The sequence below is a fragment of the Rhea americana genome, unplaced genomic scaffold (assembly GCF_003343005.1).
Source record: "Rhea americana isolate MKP2758 unplaced genomic scaffold, rheAme1 scaffold_81, whole genome shotgun sequence".
NCBI lineage: Eukaryota > Metazoa > Chordata > Aves > Rheiformes > Rheidae > Rhea > Rhea americana.
In genome coordinates, this window is record NW_028186990.1 from 2912617 (window position 1) to 2929747 (window position 17131).

The 17131-nt window shown below is 40.8% G+C and overlaps 1 protein-coding gene across 1 annotated transcript in view; it reads left to right on the forward strand.

Annotated features, from left to right (window-relative positions):
* The window catches only part of DCAF6 (DDB1 and CUL4 associated factor 6), a gene marked incomplete at its 5' end in the record, with an annotated part of 74471 nt that extends 67946 nt beyond the window's left edge, over positions 1-6525 (forward strand). Inside the window, 4 exons of the mRNA XM_085323053.1 lie at positions 345-501; positions 2129-2217; positions 4320-4425; positions 6086-6525. Of these exons, the coding sequence (XP_085179179.1) occupies positions 345-501; positions 2129-2217; positions 4320-4425; positions 6086-6150 (417 nt within the window). The remainder of the gene's footprint in view (positions 1-344; positions 502-2128; positions 2218-4319; positions 4426-6085) is intronic.
* Between the last annotated feature and the right edge of the window lie 10606 nt (positions 6526-17131).

Below are 17131 nucleotides of genomic sequence, written 5' to 3' on the forward strand. Positions count from 1 at the left end.
CATTCTCCTCACTCTGGAAAGCAACAAATCTGCTATCATTCTCTGTAATCCTTCAGCTATGTTACAGTTTCTTTTATTTATTTCCAAACTAAATGGTCCTTTTTAATTTCTTCTCTTTTTTTTGTGTTAGCAGCCACTTTGCTCCAGAGATCTTTAACCTTCTGAATTTTCTTTTTCTTTCTTTCTTTCTTTTTTTTTTCTCTCTTGCGTTCCTTTAAATACCTATGTTTTTTCTTCATTTGTAGTGCTCTTAATTTAGAGGCACTGCTATTGCAGAAATAGGCATATACTATTTGAAATGCTTTTCAAGTGGTCTTACAAAGTAATTTTTCTTTTTATCATAGATAAAGGAAGCCAATTTTTGGGGCTCTAACTTTGTCATGAGTGGTTCAGATTGTGGCCATATTTTTATATGGGATCGACATACTGCCGAACATCTCATGCTGCTCGAAGCTGATAATCATGTGGTGAACTGTCTTCAGCCTCATCCATTTGACCCAAGTAAGACAAGCACTTTTCACAGCGTGCATGTTCGTATTATCTCTTTCAAAGCTCAATCTTCAATTCTTTGCCTGAGACCTTTGTAATAAATTTTTGTCAAACTGTTGTTCATGTTTCCCTTAGATAATACTTCTTTTAATTTCGGCTTTTACTAATGACCCTTGGCCCTTAAAAGCCCACATAGGTAATAACTTCTTGGAATAAAAAGCATTACTGACATAGTATTCCCTGAAAGTTAAGATGTAGTAAGAAGAACAGCCCATCTCTTGTTCCCCCTAGTTCACGAAATGGTTTCCATGATGCTAATGAGGGAAATACGGGGTCACTGAAATGCCAGCCACACTTTTGGAATTAATATTGGAATTGGGTCTCTACTTGTTCTGCTTATATATTGAGGAAAGTGTCTCAGATGCACTGGCTTTGCAGGATTAGAAGAGTGGAAGAAATTCATGGAAATTCTATCAATTTGTATTTAGTGGAARAAAATACTCTAGAAGAGACAGACTGTAGTAGTCTGGAAAGAATCRCATGTCATCTGACTTGTGGATGAGAAATCTGAACCATTCTGAAGTTTCTGACACAGTCAAAGACAGTAATCATTATTTTTTGCTTCGTAGCCTGGATGGCTGTGGAATAGAAGTCAACTGTAAAAACAAAAATGAAATTAGAATAGTACTAGAAAAGTTTGAGGGTTTTTTGCACCATTTTAGCTTTACTGATTCTAGAAGGATGGTCAGGGTACGTTTTTCTTATGAGGTCCCTGACAGTTTGCAGAAACGTAGAATATTGCCTTACATTGGATAAGCCTTGAAGTTTTAAATGTCTAACTGYGATAGTGGTGTGAGACATGTTTGTTGTGTGACTACTTGGGATGCTTCAGGGGACAATTCCTGTTGGAAGCTCTTTTTGAAACACCCCATAGCTTTACTGATTTATTGATGGAACGTGGCTATCTTCCCTCACATGCTGAAAATTTAATGAGCAGGTCATCCTCCTTGTAGGAACAGTTAATCTTGCACAGTTTCCACATTACAGACACCTTTCTATGGAACTGTTATTCCTATAGTGTTTCTGTGCAATACTCTAGAGAATGTTCGGGAGTTTTGATTTTGTTTTGCATACTGTAATAAGGGTGTGTAAGCGCATCCATTGCTTTTGTATGTTTGAATGTCAAAGAAGTGTACATGAAATACRTCTTTGAAATGAGCTTACATTTGTCTTTGTATGTGGATCTGCAAGTCCYGAGGCTTTATTATTACCACATATACTTCCCAGGTCGTCAGCAGCAGTGTGTTCACAGTAGCTGGGATTGTTCTTRTTTCCTGCTGCTGCTGCTATGCATGTTCTGCGTGGGTTTTGTTCTCTTTACGAGACCCTTGACGTTTGCATACATTTTCTTTGTATATACTCAAAACAATATGTTCTATAGCTCAGATCTCAGTGGGGAAGCGTTAGTAATTATGTAGTTGTGTGTTCAGAAGGGGAGCTGRCATTTGCCAGTAAATGTTTCTTGCAGAGGAGGTGGTGTTGTGGTGTACAGTGAAGTATTTTCCTTCAACTCCAGTTAAGAGCAGAAAATACAGGTAAAGAAATCAGACATTTCATTTATAATTACTGTTTCTTTTAGTTCTGGCCTCTTCGGGTATTGATTATGATATAAAAATCTGGTCGCCATTGGAAGAATCCAGGATTTTTAACAGAAAACTTGCAGATGAGGTAAGAACCTTTCCTCCTTTTTCACAGTAATGTTGCCTCATCCAGTTCCAATTCTAGAAAAGCCTTTTGTGAAAGTTATTTATATCAAATRGGTGAGTTAATGTTAAACAAATGAGCTACAAATAAAAAAACTGTCCTTTTTAGCAGCTAACTTTTGTATCATTGGCAGCACACCCTTTGTATTTTTTAAGACTTATTTTCCTAGAAATAAGCAATAGGAAATCCATGAACAGGAAAGAAGTTAGAGAAAGTAGGAGCAGTCAGGTGTAGAAGGAAAACTGGCAGTCATTAGAAATGAGGGCAGTGGTCATCTTTAAATTAAAAAAAAAAAAATAAGTATGAGCAGATGAACAATAGACGAACAAGGAGTGTGAAATTTCAGTGCTATTAAATATTCTGTAGCATCATATGGACATAAGGTCAAGATTGCAAACTGGGAATTTCAGGGAGAAAAGCAAACTTTACAGGCCTGAGAAATTCAATCAGTTACATTAACCAGAAAGTCCATGTGTAAAGTTAYACAATAGTGTTTTCATATCCTCTGAAATAATAACAATGTCTTCAGCAACTGTTTTTGATGGTCATATAGTTAGAACTGCTGAATAGTCATATTTTTAATGACTTAGGTAACCCAATTTATTAAAAATGTTAGATGTTTTCTGTTTTTCTGTAAGTAACATATCAGGGCAAATTTGGTATTTTATGTTTTGCTTTTTTAGAAAAATCTCGTGGACAGAGGAAAATAGTAGCCTGTTTTTTTTCCTTTGTATTATTACAATATATATATAAACCCACACATCCTTTAGTTCTCCCCAGAACAACATCGAAGTGTGAGTTTTGAACCTATCCCATTATTTTAGCAGAAATAACACTTCTTTATATTTTGTATTACATGTTTAATCTGTGAAGTATCTTGGAGCACTTCAGGGTTTAGAAGTATTACTAAACATAAGTGTTTCTTAAATTATTTTACTGATACTTTTGTCAATAAAAATTTTTAATAATATCAAATTAAAAATTATTTAGAGATTTAAGTATTTTGTAGTTAATAAAAAGGAGCTGAATATATGAAGAGGATACCAAAGTTTTATTATTGATGATGCACTGGAGAAGTAGGAGGTGAAATAGAAAAGGACAGACTCCTGTCTTCACTAGYTGGTTCCTTTTTGGAAAGCAATCAGCTATGCAAAGCGCCTCGTAAACAGATGATGACAACAGAAAGGAGGCCCTGTGATTTGGCTTGGAGTAGGCCACTGCTGGGACTTGCAAAAACATTTTCTTCAGAAGAGGCACAGGCTTACGAAGGAGTCTTAGAGAGACTTTACTGCCTTAAAGAAGCTGATCAGATGGTCTGAATGATGGTCAAAACTTGTCTCCACCTAATGAAAGGTTTATGCTCAGTGACAGCAAGAGAATGTAGTCTGAAAGCTGAGGGATTTGAATTTACCAGCAAATGAAGAAAGAATCACAGGGAGTTACCATGAGGAAGGAAGGAGGCAAAAGAGCTAAAAGTATTTGTTAGTGATTTTTTTTTCCCTCAAAACTAAGACAGTGGGAGCTGATTATTTAAAGTCGTTTAGAGGCAAGCTGTAGATCTGTTTAGACAGAATTATAGAGCTGAAGAATGTTCCTGAACAGGGATAGAGTAATTGCCTACRTTCCTTGGATTTTCTCCAAAAAGTTGCAAGCAGCATGAATGTAGGAGTTTAGGCTAACCTCATCTCTCTTCCTTCCCACATTCTTGGCCAGTGCTGCTCATGCTAGAGCTTCATTCTCTGCAACAGTTGCCAGCTGTAATAGCACTTCCTCTCATCAGTCCTCCTTATTTCCTTTCGGATCTCATTTCYAATGATGACAAGAATGATCACCATACTGGAAAACTACTTAGACAAATAGTTATCTGTAGGCAGAGTCCACTGTCTGACTTTTCTTACTATATTCAAAAGCTGTAACTGTATCTGTTAATAATTAAAATATTGCTTATTACTGTAATTTTGGACTCGATGCATTTTGCCTAGAAACTTTATACCTACAAACCAGTCTTGATGCAATACAATTTTGTATTTGTTATGAATGCTCTTTTTCCCCTCTCCGGCCTTCAGGTTATAACACGTAATGAATTAATGCTGGAAGAGACAAGAAACACAATTACTGTCCCAGCTTCTTTTATGTTACGAATGTTGGCATCGTTGAATCATATCAGAGCAGGTGAGAAACTTTTTAAAAACTTGGTCACTGAATTTATCTATAAAATAGTAGGTGAATTGAGCAACCATGTTAAATAACCAAAATTATGATCTTCAGCTTTATGTGGCTACCCTTGGAGTTGGTGCAAAAGCTGAAGAGTTGTTAGTGGTCTCTTGACTGAAGAACTTAGGACTTGCTTCTCTGGTGAGAGACCTGGAATATTTTTGCAGCTGGCTTGTTACTTTTACCTAAAAACAAGGGCAAGGAAAGAGTAAAATACATTTTTAGATGTTGCCAGCCTACCCATTCTGACATAGTTTATTAGTAATGTATTACTTAATATATGYTGGAAAATATTTTCTGTAGTCAGGAATGGCCTTGGAGGTGAACTGTGTGATGATACACTGGAGCCCTTGGAGGGCTGTGTGATGGAAAAGTTACTGAGAATGGCTGGAACAAATCATAAGATAAACTGACTGTCACTGTGGGCTTGGAATTGTTTGRGGACAAAGAAGGGTATGGAGATAGGCTACTGCAGGAGATACTGAGGTCGCTGGCAACTGTTGCTGGGGCTGCAGGTACTGGGCTGTCCCTGCAGTTAATGAGCTGTTTGCTAGGGGCTGAAATCAGTGATGGGAGGGATTGTATGGACAATAGTCATCAGTAACTAGTTTACTTGGATGTTAGTGCCAAAGGAGTTAAGAGCAGAGGATGGATACTGAAAATGAAGGACAGTGGGGAGGCAGCACGCAGCAGGAGAAGCAGTGTGAGGATGTTCTGGGAAGCTAGTATGACACAGGGGGTGAAAAGCTTGCRGAACTGGAGTTGGGCACTGGCTGAGCAGAGCAGTGGGTATCTTTTGGGTTGATGATGATGAGGTAGGAGGGAAGCTTTGCCTGGCAGCAGCTACTGCTGCTCTTTTACCTGCCCACTGATTTGTGAGGTGGAAGGAGCCTGGAAGGGAGGAGGAAGCCACTGCATCCAGCCYAGTAGTATGCCTGACCACTGCTGTAAATTAGTATTTTAGTTGTTGCTTCATTTATGTTATGGGGTTTTTTAAAGTGGAGAAACAACTGTCCAACACTTTAGTTAAAATAGTTTTGGCACAAAACTGTGCTGCTGCTGGAYGAAATTTATCTTAACCTAGCAATATGTGTTGTCTGAGTGACATATCTTGTGCTGGGTGTGCTCCCTCACATATCTCTGTATTTGCTTTCTTCTAAAAGTTTACATCAAAAGGCACTTTTCCAGATTTATACAGTGACAGGTGGCAATTCCCCAGTTTTCTGGAGTCTACAAATTTCTAATTGCGGCTATTCTAGTTCTAGCTCTCCAAAACAGTCTTTTCAATCCCATGGATTCAGCATCTGTTTTCAATTTTATGCTTGCATCCATCTTTTCTGTGCTGGCAGCCAGTCAGCAGCTASAAGCTTTCTCCATAAAGCTCATTTCTATACCTGGAAGTCCTTTAGAGCTTTTGATGTCACTGTCGTCTTTTGCTGTTGTAAAATTCCTACCCAATCTCTGCTGTCAGTCCATCTTCACTTTTCTTATGGATCTGTTACTATATTACCACAGGCACTCTGCATTGTATAATAATAACCCAGGAAGATGCTAATTTATAAATATTTACTCCAAATATTAGAAGTTATCTGTACTGAATCTTCTCTGTGCGTTACAGACCGACTGGAAGGTGACAGATCAGAAGGATCTGGTCAGGAGAACGAAAACGAAGATGAAGAGTAACTGGCAGTTTGTGCAAGCACCTAGACGTTACGGAATTTGTATAAGACATTAATTATATTTTTCCTTACAGAGCTTTAGTGCAATTCTAAGGTATTGCTTTTGGATAACCTAACATTTTGTTTTTGAATGACTGTGTGCATGACTTTGGGAGAGCGTGCAAGTACAATAAGCAAAAATGTTTTTAAAACGTTTTGCCATGTATGAGGGGTGCTAGAAGATGCAAAGTGCAATATTTTCCTTAACCTGCAGATGTGGGAGCTTGGATCAATGTTTAAAAGTAACTTTCATTATAGTAAAAACGTTGGTTCAAATAAATTTCTATACCTGCTGTTTGCATGTTTGTTGCTTTCTAATTAAAAGATTTGGTTGTTTTAAGTAGTCTTGTGTTTTCTTTGTGCAACCATTAATTTATCACCTTATAACTATGTCCTCATTACAGTACTGATTTGCATTTTTCCTTAGAATGTTTGTCAAGTGACAAAATACAATTATTTCTGACTGTGAGCACTGGAACTCACTGGTGAATGAGACACCATGCTGCTTGGTCCTTACAGTTCCATAGACATAACTCACATATGTATGCAAATCTGTCTCTCCATCAGTCTTAAAATAGTGCTACTTTGCATTCTCCACGTTTGAATTTGTAGTGCTGGTGAGATAATTCTGCCTCAGCAGCAGATCCATGAGTATTCATTCTTTGCAGGGATAGTGGATATATCTTTATTTCCCTTGGATTTAGAATAGAGAAAATGCAGTGCAAGTTAACTRAGAGAGCATGTTTTTGAAAATTCCCATGCTTGACTTCCTGGAAGTAACAATGTAGGAAGAAAGGCAGTTCAGTCCCAAAGTTTAACAGGCTCTGCCTTTCCTCCATATACTTTTGGATAGCAATGGAGAGAGGGGAAGGAAAACAGGGCAGGGAAAAGGGTGGTTGTGCCCTGTGGCCACTCTTCTCCTTGCCAAAGGTGGTAGATGCAKAGAGGCTCCATGAGTTAGTAGAGAATGACAAGAATAATTCCAGTTCAGATGGAGGATGGTACCAGTGTCCTCCACTGATTCTTGATGTAGTTGCCATGATGCAGGGACTCTAAAAGGACTTGGAGAAGAGAGATAAGTCACAGAAATGGAAGGGGAAAGAAAAACTAAGGAGATCTGAGGAGGTGAAGAGAGAGATTTGGGAGGGAAGAGAAGTGGGAATCCTATGGAACTAACTGGTTGTAAAAGTCAAGGTACTTGGATAGGGAAGAAAATCTTGAGGRGGGGAGGAAAAGAGTAAGGAGGTGGACAGTGGGTTTTTGGAAGCTTTTCTTTGCTGAGAAGAAGCAGTCTCAGAACACCGGAGAGTCATGAAGAATGGGGAACTTCACACCCAGAGGGAGCTGGTGCAACAGAGGATGGAAATCTGAGAAATATTTTGAGAACACCTTTAAGATTATTCTGAACAAGAAAGTCAAGGTAAGTTGTTTCTTAAGTGAAAGTAGCCTCTGATATGGGTATTTCTCTTATCTGGTGGCAGAAAGGAGAAAGAGTATGTAAGTGGCTGTGGTGCTGGGAAAGAGAGAAAAACAGTTGTTCCTCATTATATGTATTTTGGACAGATTATTTTAGGTCAATGAAAAATGAAAGAATATTTTGTGATTTCATGCTATGTCTTTTTTTCTTTTTGTGATACTGGAGAAACACAGTGGTCTAGAACTGTTCAAATCTTGCTTGTAGCACTGTACTTAACATTTTTTTTCCTATGAAATGTAAACTAGCTTAGAATTTTTCTAACAGAGTACTMCTTTCATTAGATTTAAATAACTATACAGTAAATACATACTAGTGTACTTAGAGCAGACAGCTCTACTTACATATATACACTRTTTTAGCTGCTAGCTGCAAGAGGGGTTGGGCTGCCTTTCTGAGTTATGTTGGTGTCTGTCACAGTGGTGGGACCTGTTCCATGGCCAGGGGTCCTGAGCATTCCTGTGAAAGGAATCCAGTAAAACAGTGAGGTAGTTGTTARGTCGTCTTTAGATGAACCTGCATAGATAGTGTGTACTTTGGAGGTGTATTTGCTTCTGGAAACACTGGCCCTAGTGCTTCCACATGATAAGCCTGGAGTTCTTCTTAGAAATTATTAACCTTTTGAAACAAACTAATGCAAAAATTGAAAACAGTAGATCCTAGCTTTTAAAGAATAAAATTTTAGAGCCTTATCTTCACTTTGCTGTGTTTGCTTTCCTCCTTTCCTACAGATTAAAATCTTTGTAGGGCTTTTTTTAAAAAAAAGTCCGTGTCTTTCCTCACAGAGATTTTTTTGTGGCCTTTCTCTGTCCACTGTCTTGTAGAAAGTGTATTTTTAAAATCTGTAGGTTAACTAGTTAATTGTGTATCAAGAGTAAAACCATCTCTCTGAGAGACGTGTAAATTTATATCATTCTTTWTTTYCCCTTTCTTTCTCAAGCATATGGAGAGAATAGCCCTTGTCTTTGCTAGACAGGTATTTATAACTGTGGATATCTTTAATTGTTCGTCTTTCATGTTTGTTGTTCATGTTTAATTGTCCATCACTGTGGATGTCTTTAACTGTGTCCAAAAATAAAAAAGCTGCTTCTGCCAGTGTTGCTCTTTGCTGGCAATTGCTATSACTAAAGCATCTTTTTTTTTTCTTTTTTTTTTTCTTTTTTCCTCCAGAGCTGCCAAAAAAACACTGTATTGCCACAAGGCTTGTTATTTATTCAGAGGCCAAATATTCATTTTGATTTCTGGATACTTAAATGTGGATTTAATGATTCAGAGGAGGATTGAACTTCAATATGGGCAGAAGTTTAAATATTTGAGATATTTATATGAAAGTTATTCAAACTKTATTGAAGCCTCCCAAGCAGTTTTTCTAAAACCTTAAGATTTCTGTCTTTTTTTCCAGAAGTCTTCTGTGACTGGTTAGGTCTTGATTCTTAGAATCATGCAGTAGCATGAAACTGTTAGTGGGAGTGGGAAGGATGCTGATATATTTGTAGGGTTTGTAACAGCAAAGAAAAAAATTGAAAGTGTTATTCAAATGTACATAAAAGTAAAAAAAAAAAAAAAAACTTCACAATTTTAAAAGCAAATCTTATGATTTGGATCTGATTTGGGATTGGGGGAGTTGAGATCAGTGATGTTGTAGGAGCTCCCTCTAGTGCTAACATCATGCTTTATTTGTACAACTCAGATCTGATGACTGTAAGATTAATATGCTGTTCTAAAGCATTGTTTCTGTATCTTAAGAGAAAAGAAGCATCCTGGTAGTCTAAAAAGGATTCATCTTGTAGGTAAAGATGATCATCTATGGATATGTACATTATACCAGACTGGTCACTACCACAGAGTACCTGAGACCATCATTCTTCCTTTCAGCTAAGCCAATGAGAAGAAAAGATCACCAAGCAACAGAACATAACACAGGTGTTAGGCATCAAATGGCCAGTTTGTTTATTTAGTTGGACACTAAAAGATGTTTATCAGAAACTTTGAGTTTCTAGAGTAGTAACATACCAAACTTGGTGGGATGGTGAGTGAGAATTTGGGGGAACTGAAGCTGGAGACAGGGAGCACCTTGTTTCCYCTGCTATGTGAATCAAAAGGTCAAGCTGCACCTCTCTGATTCTGCTGTCTTTTTGTCCTGCAACAGCTTGCTGTAAATGTTTACCTTCTAGCAAGAAAACAGATTAAAGAGGCAAGCAATTATGTAAAGCAAAGGTTCAGATGTCATGGAAATCACCTGTGTGAAAGATATTTATTAAGACTATTGTAAAGATCAGAAGTGAATTCCTTGATGTGTTGCCATGATTCCAGCTAAATAACTTGGTGTGTTGAAGCTTGGGCAGATGGTCACTGCCATCTCTTGTTCTCTTGTCAAAGATTTTTGAGCCTCTTCAAGCTGTTACCTGCCTAAATTCCGTTTCTTTATGCCCTGCCCTGATGGAGGTAGGTCAAGGTTCATTAAGGACATCCTGCATCTCCTTTATCAYGGAATTTTCATGCTTAAACAGCAGATGAATGTAGGCTTCTTGAGTAAAATGTTGTGGTTAACTATGGTGTATACCTTCAGCATTTTCAGAACATCTCAGAGGATAATTTTGAGGGAAAAAAAAATCCACAGAGAAATGTTTGCTGCAATTTTCAGTGTCCTTACTTGAGCAAAATAGCTATTACTGAAGATATATGTGCTTGTGTATTTGGTTGGGAGAATATACTAAGAGATGCTGCCTTGGAAGGCTGTGTGGACATGTACGTAAAGCCATTTTTGTATGAAAAAATAAATTTTTGAGCCAGGTTCAGTGTCTGAGGTTAGGGCCTAATACAAACACCATAAAAAGTCCTTGGGAACCCTCCATWCTTCACTAGTTTGTGGGCCAGACCTGACAGCACTGTTGAAAAATGAGGTGTCACATAGCTGCTACTACAGCTGACCTGTGTCTCCCCTGTGATCTTGCAGTTCCTGGATGCTCCTGGCGGTGGGTCAGAGCCCGTAGAGTCCCTCCACGCAGTCACATTGCTACGGGAGGCCAACTCTTAACAGCCTCAGCTGAAGCAGAAGAAATAACATGGAAGGCAGGTGTGAGGTAATCTGCCCTGCCTAAATAGGGAGTGATTTAGTCCTTTAAACGTGGATTTAAATCAATTTTAGACTATTTTTATGAATAATAACATCTCTGACCACCTTTATCTGTGTAAGCATCCAATTTATCCTCTCAGTGACATCCCCTRGTGTTGAGCCTGAGTTATTTTTTGAGGGTAAGAGGTTTATTTTCCTCAGTTTCTAATGTTGTTTTTATTTTATGATTTGCAATTGCAAAATTCTCTTTTGATGAGAAGGCACCATCTACCTTTTCTCTGCTTTTTTAACTACTTTCTATCAATGCTCCTTTCTTGATTAATTTACTTTTGCTGATGGAGGAAACTGAAGTCCAAAACCTGCTATTAATGGGCTCAGTGGATGTTTTGATTGGAAAGCACATGCTACTGTTAAGCTGTTTTTTCTCTGATCATGACTCCACATACTTGCAAGCTCCTCTTTTTTTTTGGGGGGGGAGAGGCATTTATATAATCCATGGAATTTGTCATATTAACTATCCAAGTTGCAACTGATGGGCACTAATTTGGGAAATTCTTRTTTAAATTAAATGCCCTCCAACTACAGTGTGTTAATTGGCTTGTTACTAATTAGGAAACAAATCTCGGAGGTGGGACCGTCCTTTCTAACGCAGTGGTTCTCCAGCAGTACTGCAGACCTGCTTCCTCTCTGATATGACTCAATGATCAGACTCCGTTTCTAATATTTTCTCCTCCGTAACTTGCCTTTATCGGATGCAATMCAGCCCACAGCTGCCTTTTTTTCCTCCCCTGGTGAGTAGGGAGGAGAACTGGGAGAGGGAAGGAAAGTGACTGTAGGGACCAGGAACCAGGGTCTTTCTGTTAGCTGGGCACTGCCTTTGCCCAGCCATCGAGGCAAACCCCCAAAATCTTTCATGATCCTTTCTCTCTAGTAGACTTGGATGCCTCCTCTCAGTTCCCTAGACAGGGAAAAAAAACCCACGGTATTTGCATACCCTCGCAACATCTGAAATGGGTGGTGAAATTCRTTCCAAATGATAAAGTGCTGCAGCTGTAAATCCTTAACAGCACCCAAATCCTTAACACCCAGCAGCCTCACACTCCATTCCTTCCTGGGACACTCTCATGGTGATGACAAGTATCACAAGTGACACTCTGATTCTGTAGCTGTTGGGCAAATTCCTGCATGCGTTTCAGGTGCGCTCATCTCCTTGCTCTACCATGGTCCTATCYCATGTGACACTGATGTCACCACCGAGACCAGCATGATTCGTTGATATCTTTTCCTTCATGTATGTTGACTGTATGCCTTTACTAAACTGGTGCAGCTGTGGCATGCCAGGCTGCTGCATGGACTGTGCCTTCAGTGAGAGGGRTCTGCACCCACGCTCCCCTGCACCTCCAAAATCAGCTGTTCTCAGAGTCACAGAATGGTTGAGGTTGGAAGGGACCTCTGGAGATCMTCTAGTCCAACCCCCCTGCTCAAGCAGGGTCACCTAGAGCATGTTAGACAGGATCACGTCCAGGCGGATTTTGAATATCTCCAGAGAAGGAGACTCCACAACCTCTCTGGGCAGCCTGTTCTAGTGCTCTGTTGCTCTCACAGAGAAGAAATTTCTCCTCATATTCAGGTGGAACTTCCTGTGGTTCAGTTTGTGTCCATGGCCTCTTGTCCTGTCGCTGGGCACCACTGAAAAGAGTTTGGCCCCGTCCCCTTGACACCCTCCCTTCAGGTACTTGTACACATTGATAAGATCCCCTCCTCAGTCTTCTCTTCCCCATCTAAACAGGCCCAGCTCTCACAGCCRTTCCTCACAGGGCAGATGCTCCAGCCCTCTGATCATCCTCGTAGCCCTATGCTGGACTCTTTCCAACAGCTCCATGTCTCTCTYGTCCTGGGGAGCCCAGAACTGGACACAGTACTCTAAATGAGGCCTCCCCAGGGCKGAGTRGAGGGGCAGGATCACCTCCCTTCACCTGCTGGCAACACTCTTCCTAATGCACCCCAGGATACCMTTGGCCTTCYTGGCCACAAGGGCACATTGCTGGCTCAKRGTCAAYTTGTCATCCACCAGCACTCCCAGGTCCTTTTCTGCAGAGCTGCTCTCCAGCAGGTCAGTGCCCAGCCTGTACTGGTGAATGGGGTTATTCCTCCCTGTGTGCTGGAGTCAAGTGCTGCCCTTGTTGAACTTCATCAGGTTTCTGGACAGGCTGGAGAGTTGGGTGGAGAAATCTCTCCAAATGGCAGTGCAGCCCTCTGATGCCACCAGACTTGCTGAGGAGGCACTCYGTTCCCTCATCCAAGTCATTGATGAATATGTTGAGCAAGACTGGCCCCAGTACTGAGCCCTGGGGAGCTCCACTAGCCACAGGCCTCCAACTGGACTCTGCAACACTGATGACAACCCTCTGAGCTCTGCCATTCAGCCAGTTCYCAATCCACCTCACTGCCCACTCATCTAACCTGCACTTCCTGAGCTTATCTAGGAGGATGTTATGGGAGACAGTGTCAAAAGCCTTGCTGAAGTCAAGGCAGACAACATTTTCTGCTCTCYCCTCATCTATCCAGCCAGCCATTCCATTATAGAAGGCTATCAGATTGGTTAAACATGATTTCCCCTTGGTGAATCCATGCTGRCTACTCCTGATCACCTTCTTTTCCTCCATATGTCTGGAGATGACATCCCGAATGAGCTGTTCCATCACCTTWCCAGGGATGGAGGTGAGGCCTATAGTTGCCTGGGTCCTCCTCCTTGCCCTTTCTGAAGACTGGACTGGTATTATTACTGGCTTTCTTCCAGTCCTCAGGCACCTCTCCAGTTCTCCACGACCTTTCAAAGTCGGCAGAGAGCGGCCTACGAACAATATCCACCAGCTCCCTCAGCACTCATGGATGCATCCCATCAGGGCCCATGGATTTGTGGATGCCAAGTTTACCCAGAAGATCTTTAATCCCATCCTCCTTGGCCAAGGGAAAGTCTTTTTTTTCTCCAGACTTTCTCTCTCATCTCCAGATTCTGGGATTCCTGAGAGCTGCCCTTAGCAGTGAAGACTGAAGCAAAGAAGGCATTCAGTAATTCTGCCTTCTCYGTATCCCTTGTCACCAGGGCCCCCGCCCCATTCAGCAGCRGGCCCACATTTTCCCTAGTCCTCCTCTTGCTGCTGACATATTTGAAGAAGCCCTTCCTGTTGTCCTTRACATCCCTTGCCAGACTCAATTCCAGCTGGGCCTTAGCCTTCYTYGCMGCATCTCTACATASTCTGGCTGCATTCCTACAATTCTCCCAAGTAGCCCRTCCCCTCTTCCACAGTCTGTGTACTTCTTCCGTCCAAGTTTGGCCAGGAGCTCCTTGCTCACCCATGCAGGTCTCCTGCCCCCTTTGCTGGACTTTCTCCTTGGGATGCACCGCTCTTGAGCTTGGAGGAAGTGACACTTGAATAATAACCAGCTCTCCTGGACCCCCCTTCCTTGTAGATAACCATGGGATTCCTTCAAGTAGGTCTCTGACCTGTTGTAGACCCACCTATTCTCATAYGTATGTAGTTATTTGTTTCTAACTGTGTACAGCAGCTGCTGCATGTTCTATAACTAGTATATTATTTTTAAAGCGTTTTTTTTYYTTYYKGKTTTYYYYYTTTTTTTTCTTTTTTYTTCAGAGATAAGATACCTCTGTGAGCAAAATTCATCAGTACYGTGAGTCTGATGTTCCATATCTATCTTCTATATAGTATTTCTTGCCCGTGTAGTCCTCATTTTTCTACTGGGTTCCCATATATAACTAAAAAAAAAAAAGTGATTAAAAACAAACAGAAAAAAAATCAACCTGTAATGACTGCTAAATCACCTGAAGGAACAATAGTTTCTACAAGGTATTTTTATGGTAACTTGAATATCACATCTTTGAAGTTGCCAGACTAGATCTGTACTCATCTAAGTATGATGATCATTCATTAGTAGGTACAAATGAATTGGTGCTTTCACTTCAGTTCTTGCTGCCTGGATCAATGGTGTCATGGTTGCCAGGAGTTAGCTCTGAGAGCAAAAGACACCTGTTCAGCACTTCTATATGTTTTTAAAAAAAGAAGTATCCACGTTTGTTGATCTGTTTTTAAGAGAAAATACTTTGCCCTAGAATAATTTGTGTTTATTTTCCCTTGGGATTATAAAGAGCAAGGAAGGTTTATCTTTAAATGCRTATGACTTTTTAAATAAACCCTGTATAGTTTAGGCACTGTAACAGAAACCATTTGGCTTGGATGTTGATTTTACTAAAGGCTCAAGGACTCAAAATGTAACACTTGCTTCAAAATTCCAATATTTCTCAAGTGGGTTATTTTTTTCTTTAAGCAATGACCTACATTGTGTAGCTGCTATCACTGCACATAAGGGCTCCACTGTGCACCTCACTCCAGCTCGATCGCTCTTGAASAGTGTGACCGTCCCTGTAGCAGGAGCTATTRCTCAGCCCCGGCACGGGGAGACTCTCWCACACACCCTGGCTTCCCGGGTTACAGCTGGCACCTCCATCAACACCTCCCCGCTCTGGCTGGAGCAGCTCCACCGGCCTTTCTCACGCACACCACGTGTACAAGCTCCGAYAGCTCCCTGGGTCTGTGCGCGTCACCAGTGGTGGCAGCTGGGCCCTTTCTCACACCACACTGAAAATCCATCAGCTTTTTCATTCGTAACACATGAATTTYGCATCACTGCTTTGAATGGATTTGGTTGCAGTCTGGAAGCTCTAAATTTGTTTTGTTGCATACCCATAGAGAGGGGAGCTGGTTAAAAAACGCAGAAACAAGAAATAGCATTATCTTGGTTATTTCACTAGAAAAAAAAATCTCTCTTCCTTCACCCTTTTCATCATCTTTTTCCCCTTAGTTCTCTGGCTGTATATCAAGGAGTTCAGTGTAGGGACTAAGAAAGTATATGCCACTGATTTCAAGATCCACTGGGTAGCTGGACCTTGGCCCTTTGGGCTTTTTGTGGCAGTAAGACTCGGATAGAGAAAGATGTGAGATGCAAGAGAAGAAAGTTTTCCGCTTCCACTCTCCAGGGTTCATTTCCAGGAAAGTAGGCTGAGGGCAGCTGTAAGACAACAAGATGAGAATAAATAAAAATCTGAATTGGACTTGAGGAAGGATAAAGTATTCATGATTCAATTCAGCAATGATTATCCATCAGAAAGAGCAGGTCAATAATATAGAAAACACCTATAGAAAAGATCAGCTTTGGGCATAGTGGAGCTGCAGGAAATTAATCTAATACTAACTGCATGCAGTATAGAGAGGGTATCCAGCAATGCAAACTGACTGTCAGATTAATACAGTCTCCTGTGTGGCTGTGTAATGGRCATCTGACATCACTGCTGTAAGAAAGCACTTTGGATTTGCAGAGCCATGCAGGTAAATAAAAGGTGCTGCATATCTAGAAGAGAGAGGCTTTTCTCCCTTCGATTAGAAGGTAAACAGCTTCTCAGTGGGAAAAGCAGGTTGCAGAACAAGGAACAGCTACGGGAATATATTATTGAGGAAAGAGCAGGTTAGAAAAGTGAAGGTGGGAATCTATTCAATCCGGCACCACCAACCCTAGATTTGTGCCCGCCAGCGGTGGGAGGTGAATCGCTACGTTTGCCACCGACCAGARACCGTGCAGCCGGGGCCCAGCGCAGCTGCTCACGCACCACGCCGGCTTTAGTCAAACGTTGCCATTCTGTGCTGCCAGTGCCCCGATACCACCTTAAGCAATGAGGTAAGCGGTGACGATATTCATATCTAACTTTCACACAGCTTTGCTTTAAAACAGTTAGATCTGTTTTATTAAGGAGGCCAACATCAGAATCTCTTTTTAACAAATGGGGAAATTAGGGCAGGAAGGAGGAAATGAATTACCTATCAGCCCCTAACAGCCTAGTAATAAAACCCAGATCCTTTAACACTTCTGAGCCTAGTCCCCCTCTACCAGCCCGTATTATGGCTTTAAAAAATAGCAGGCAATACAAAATCTTAAACCATGCTCCTTTGCTCTGGCAATTTAAAATCCTCTCTTGAGGCAATGGGGTGAGCATATTTCTTGGTAAAAGACTAGTGGTATCGTTGTTGCACAGATTCACCTGTTGGCCATCTATACGGTGACACAAATGAATGCTCTTAAGGGTTCTTTCTCAGTATATGTAAAAAGATTAATATAAATATTTAATTATTTGTGACTGATATGGAAATAGCAGGTCTGAATAAGGTTGTTCTGTGCAGATGAAAACCTTGAATCAAATATCTTCTGATTATAGAAATTAGTCCATTAGTGACTGAGCTGTAGCCTGACAGAAGTGGAGCTGCAACTAGGGTTGGTGTGTGGCAGGCTGACTGGGAGTTGCCATGGTAACTGCCTAGGATGTGG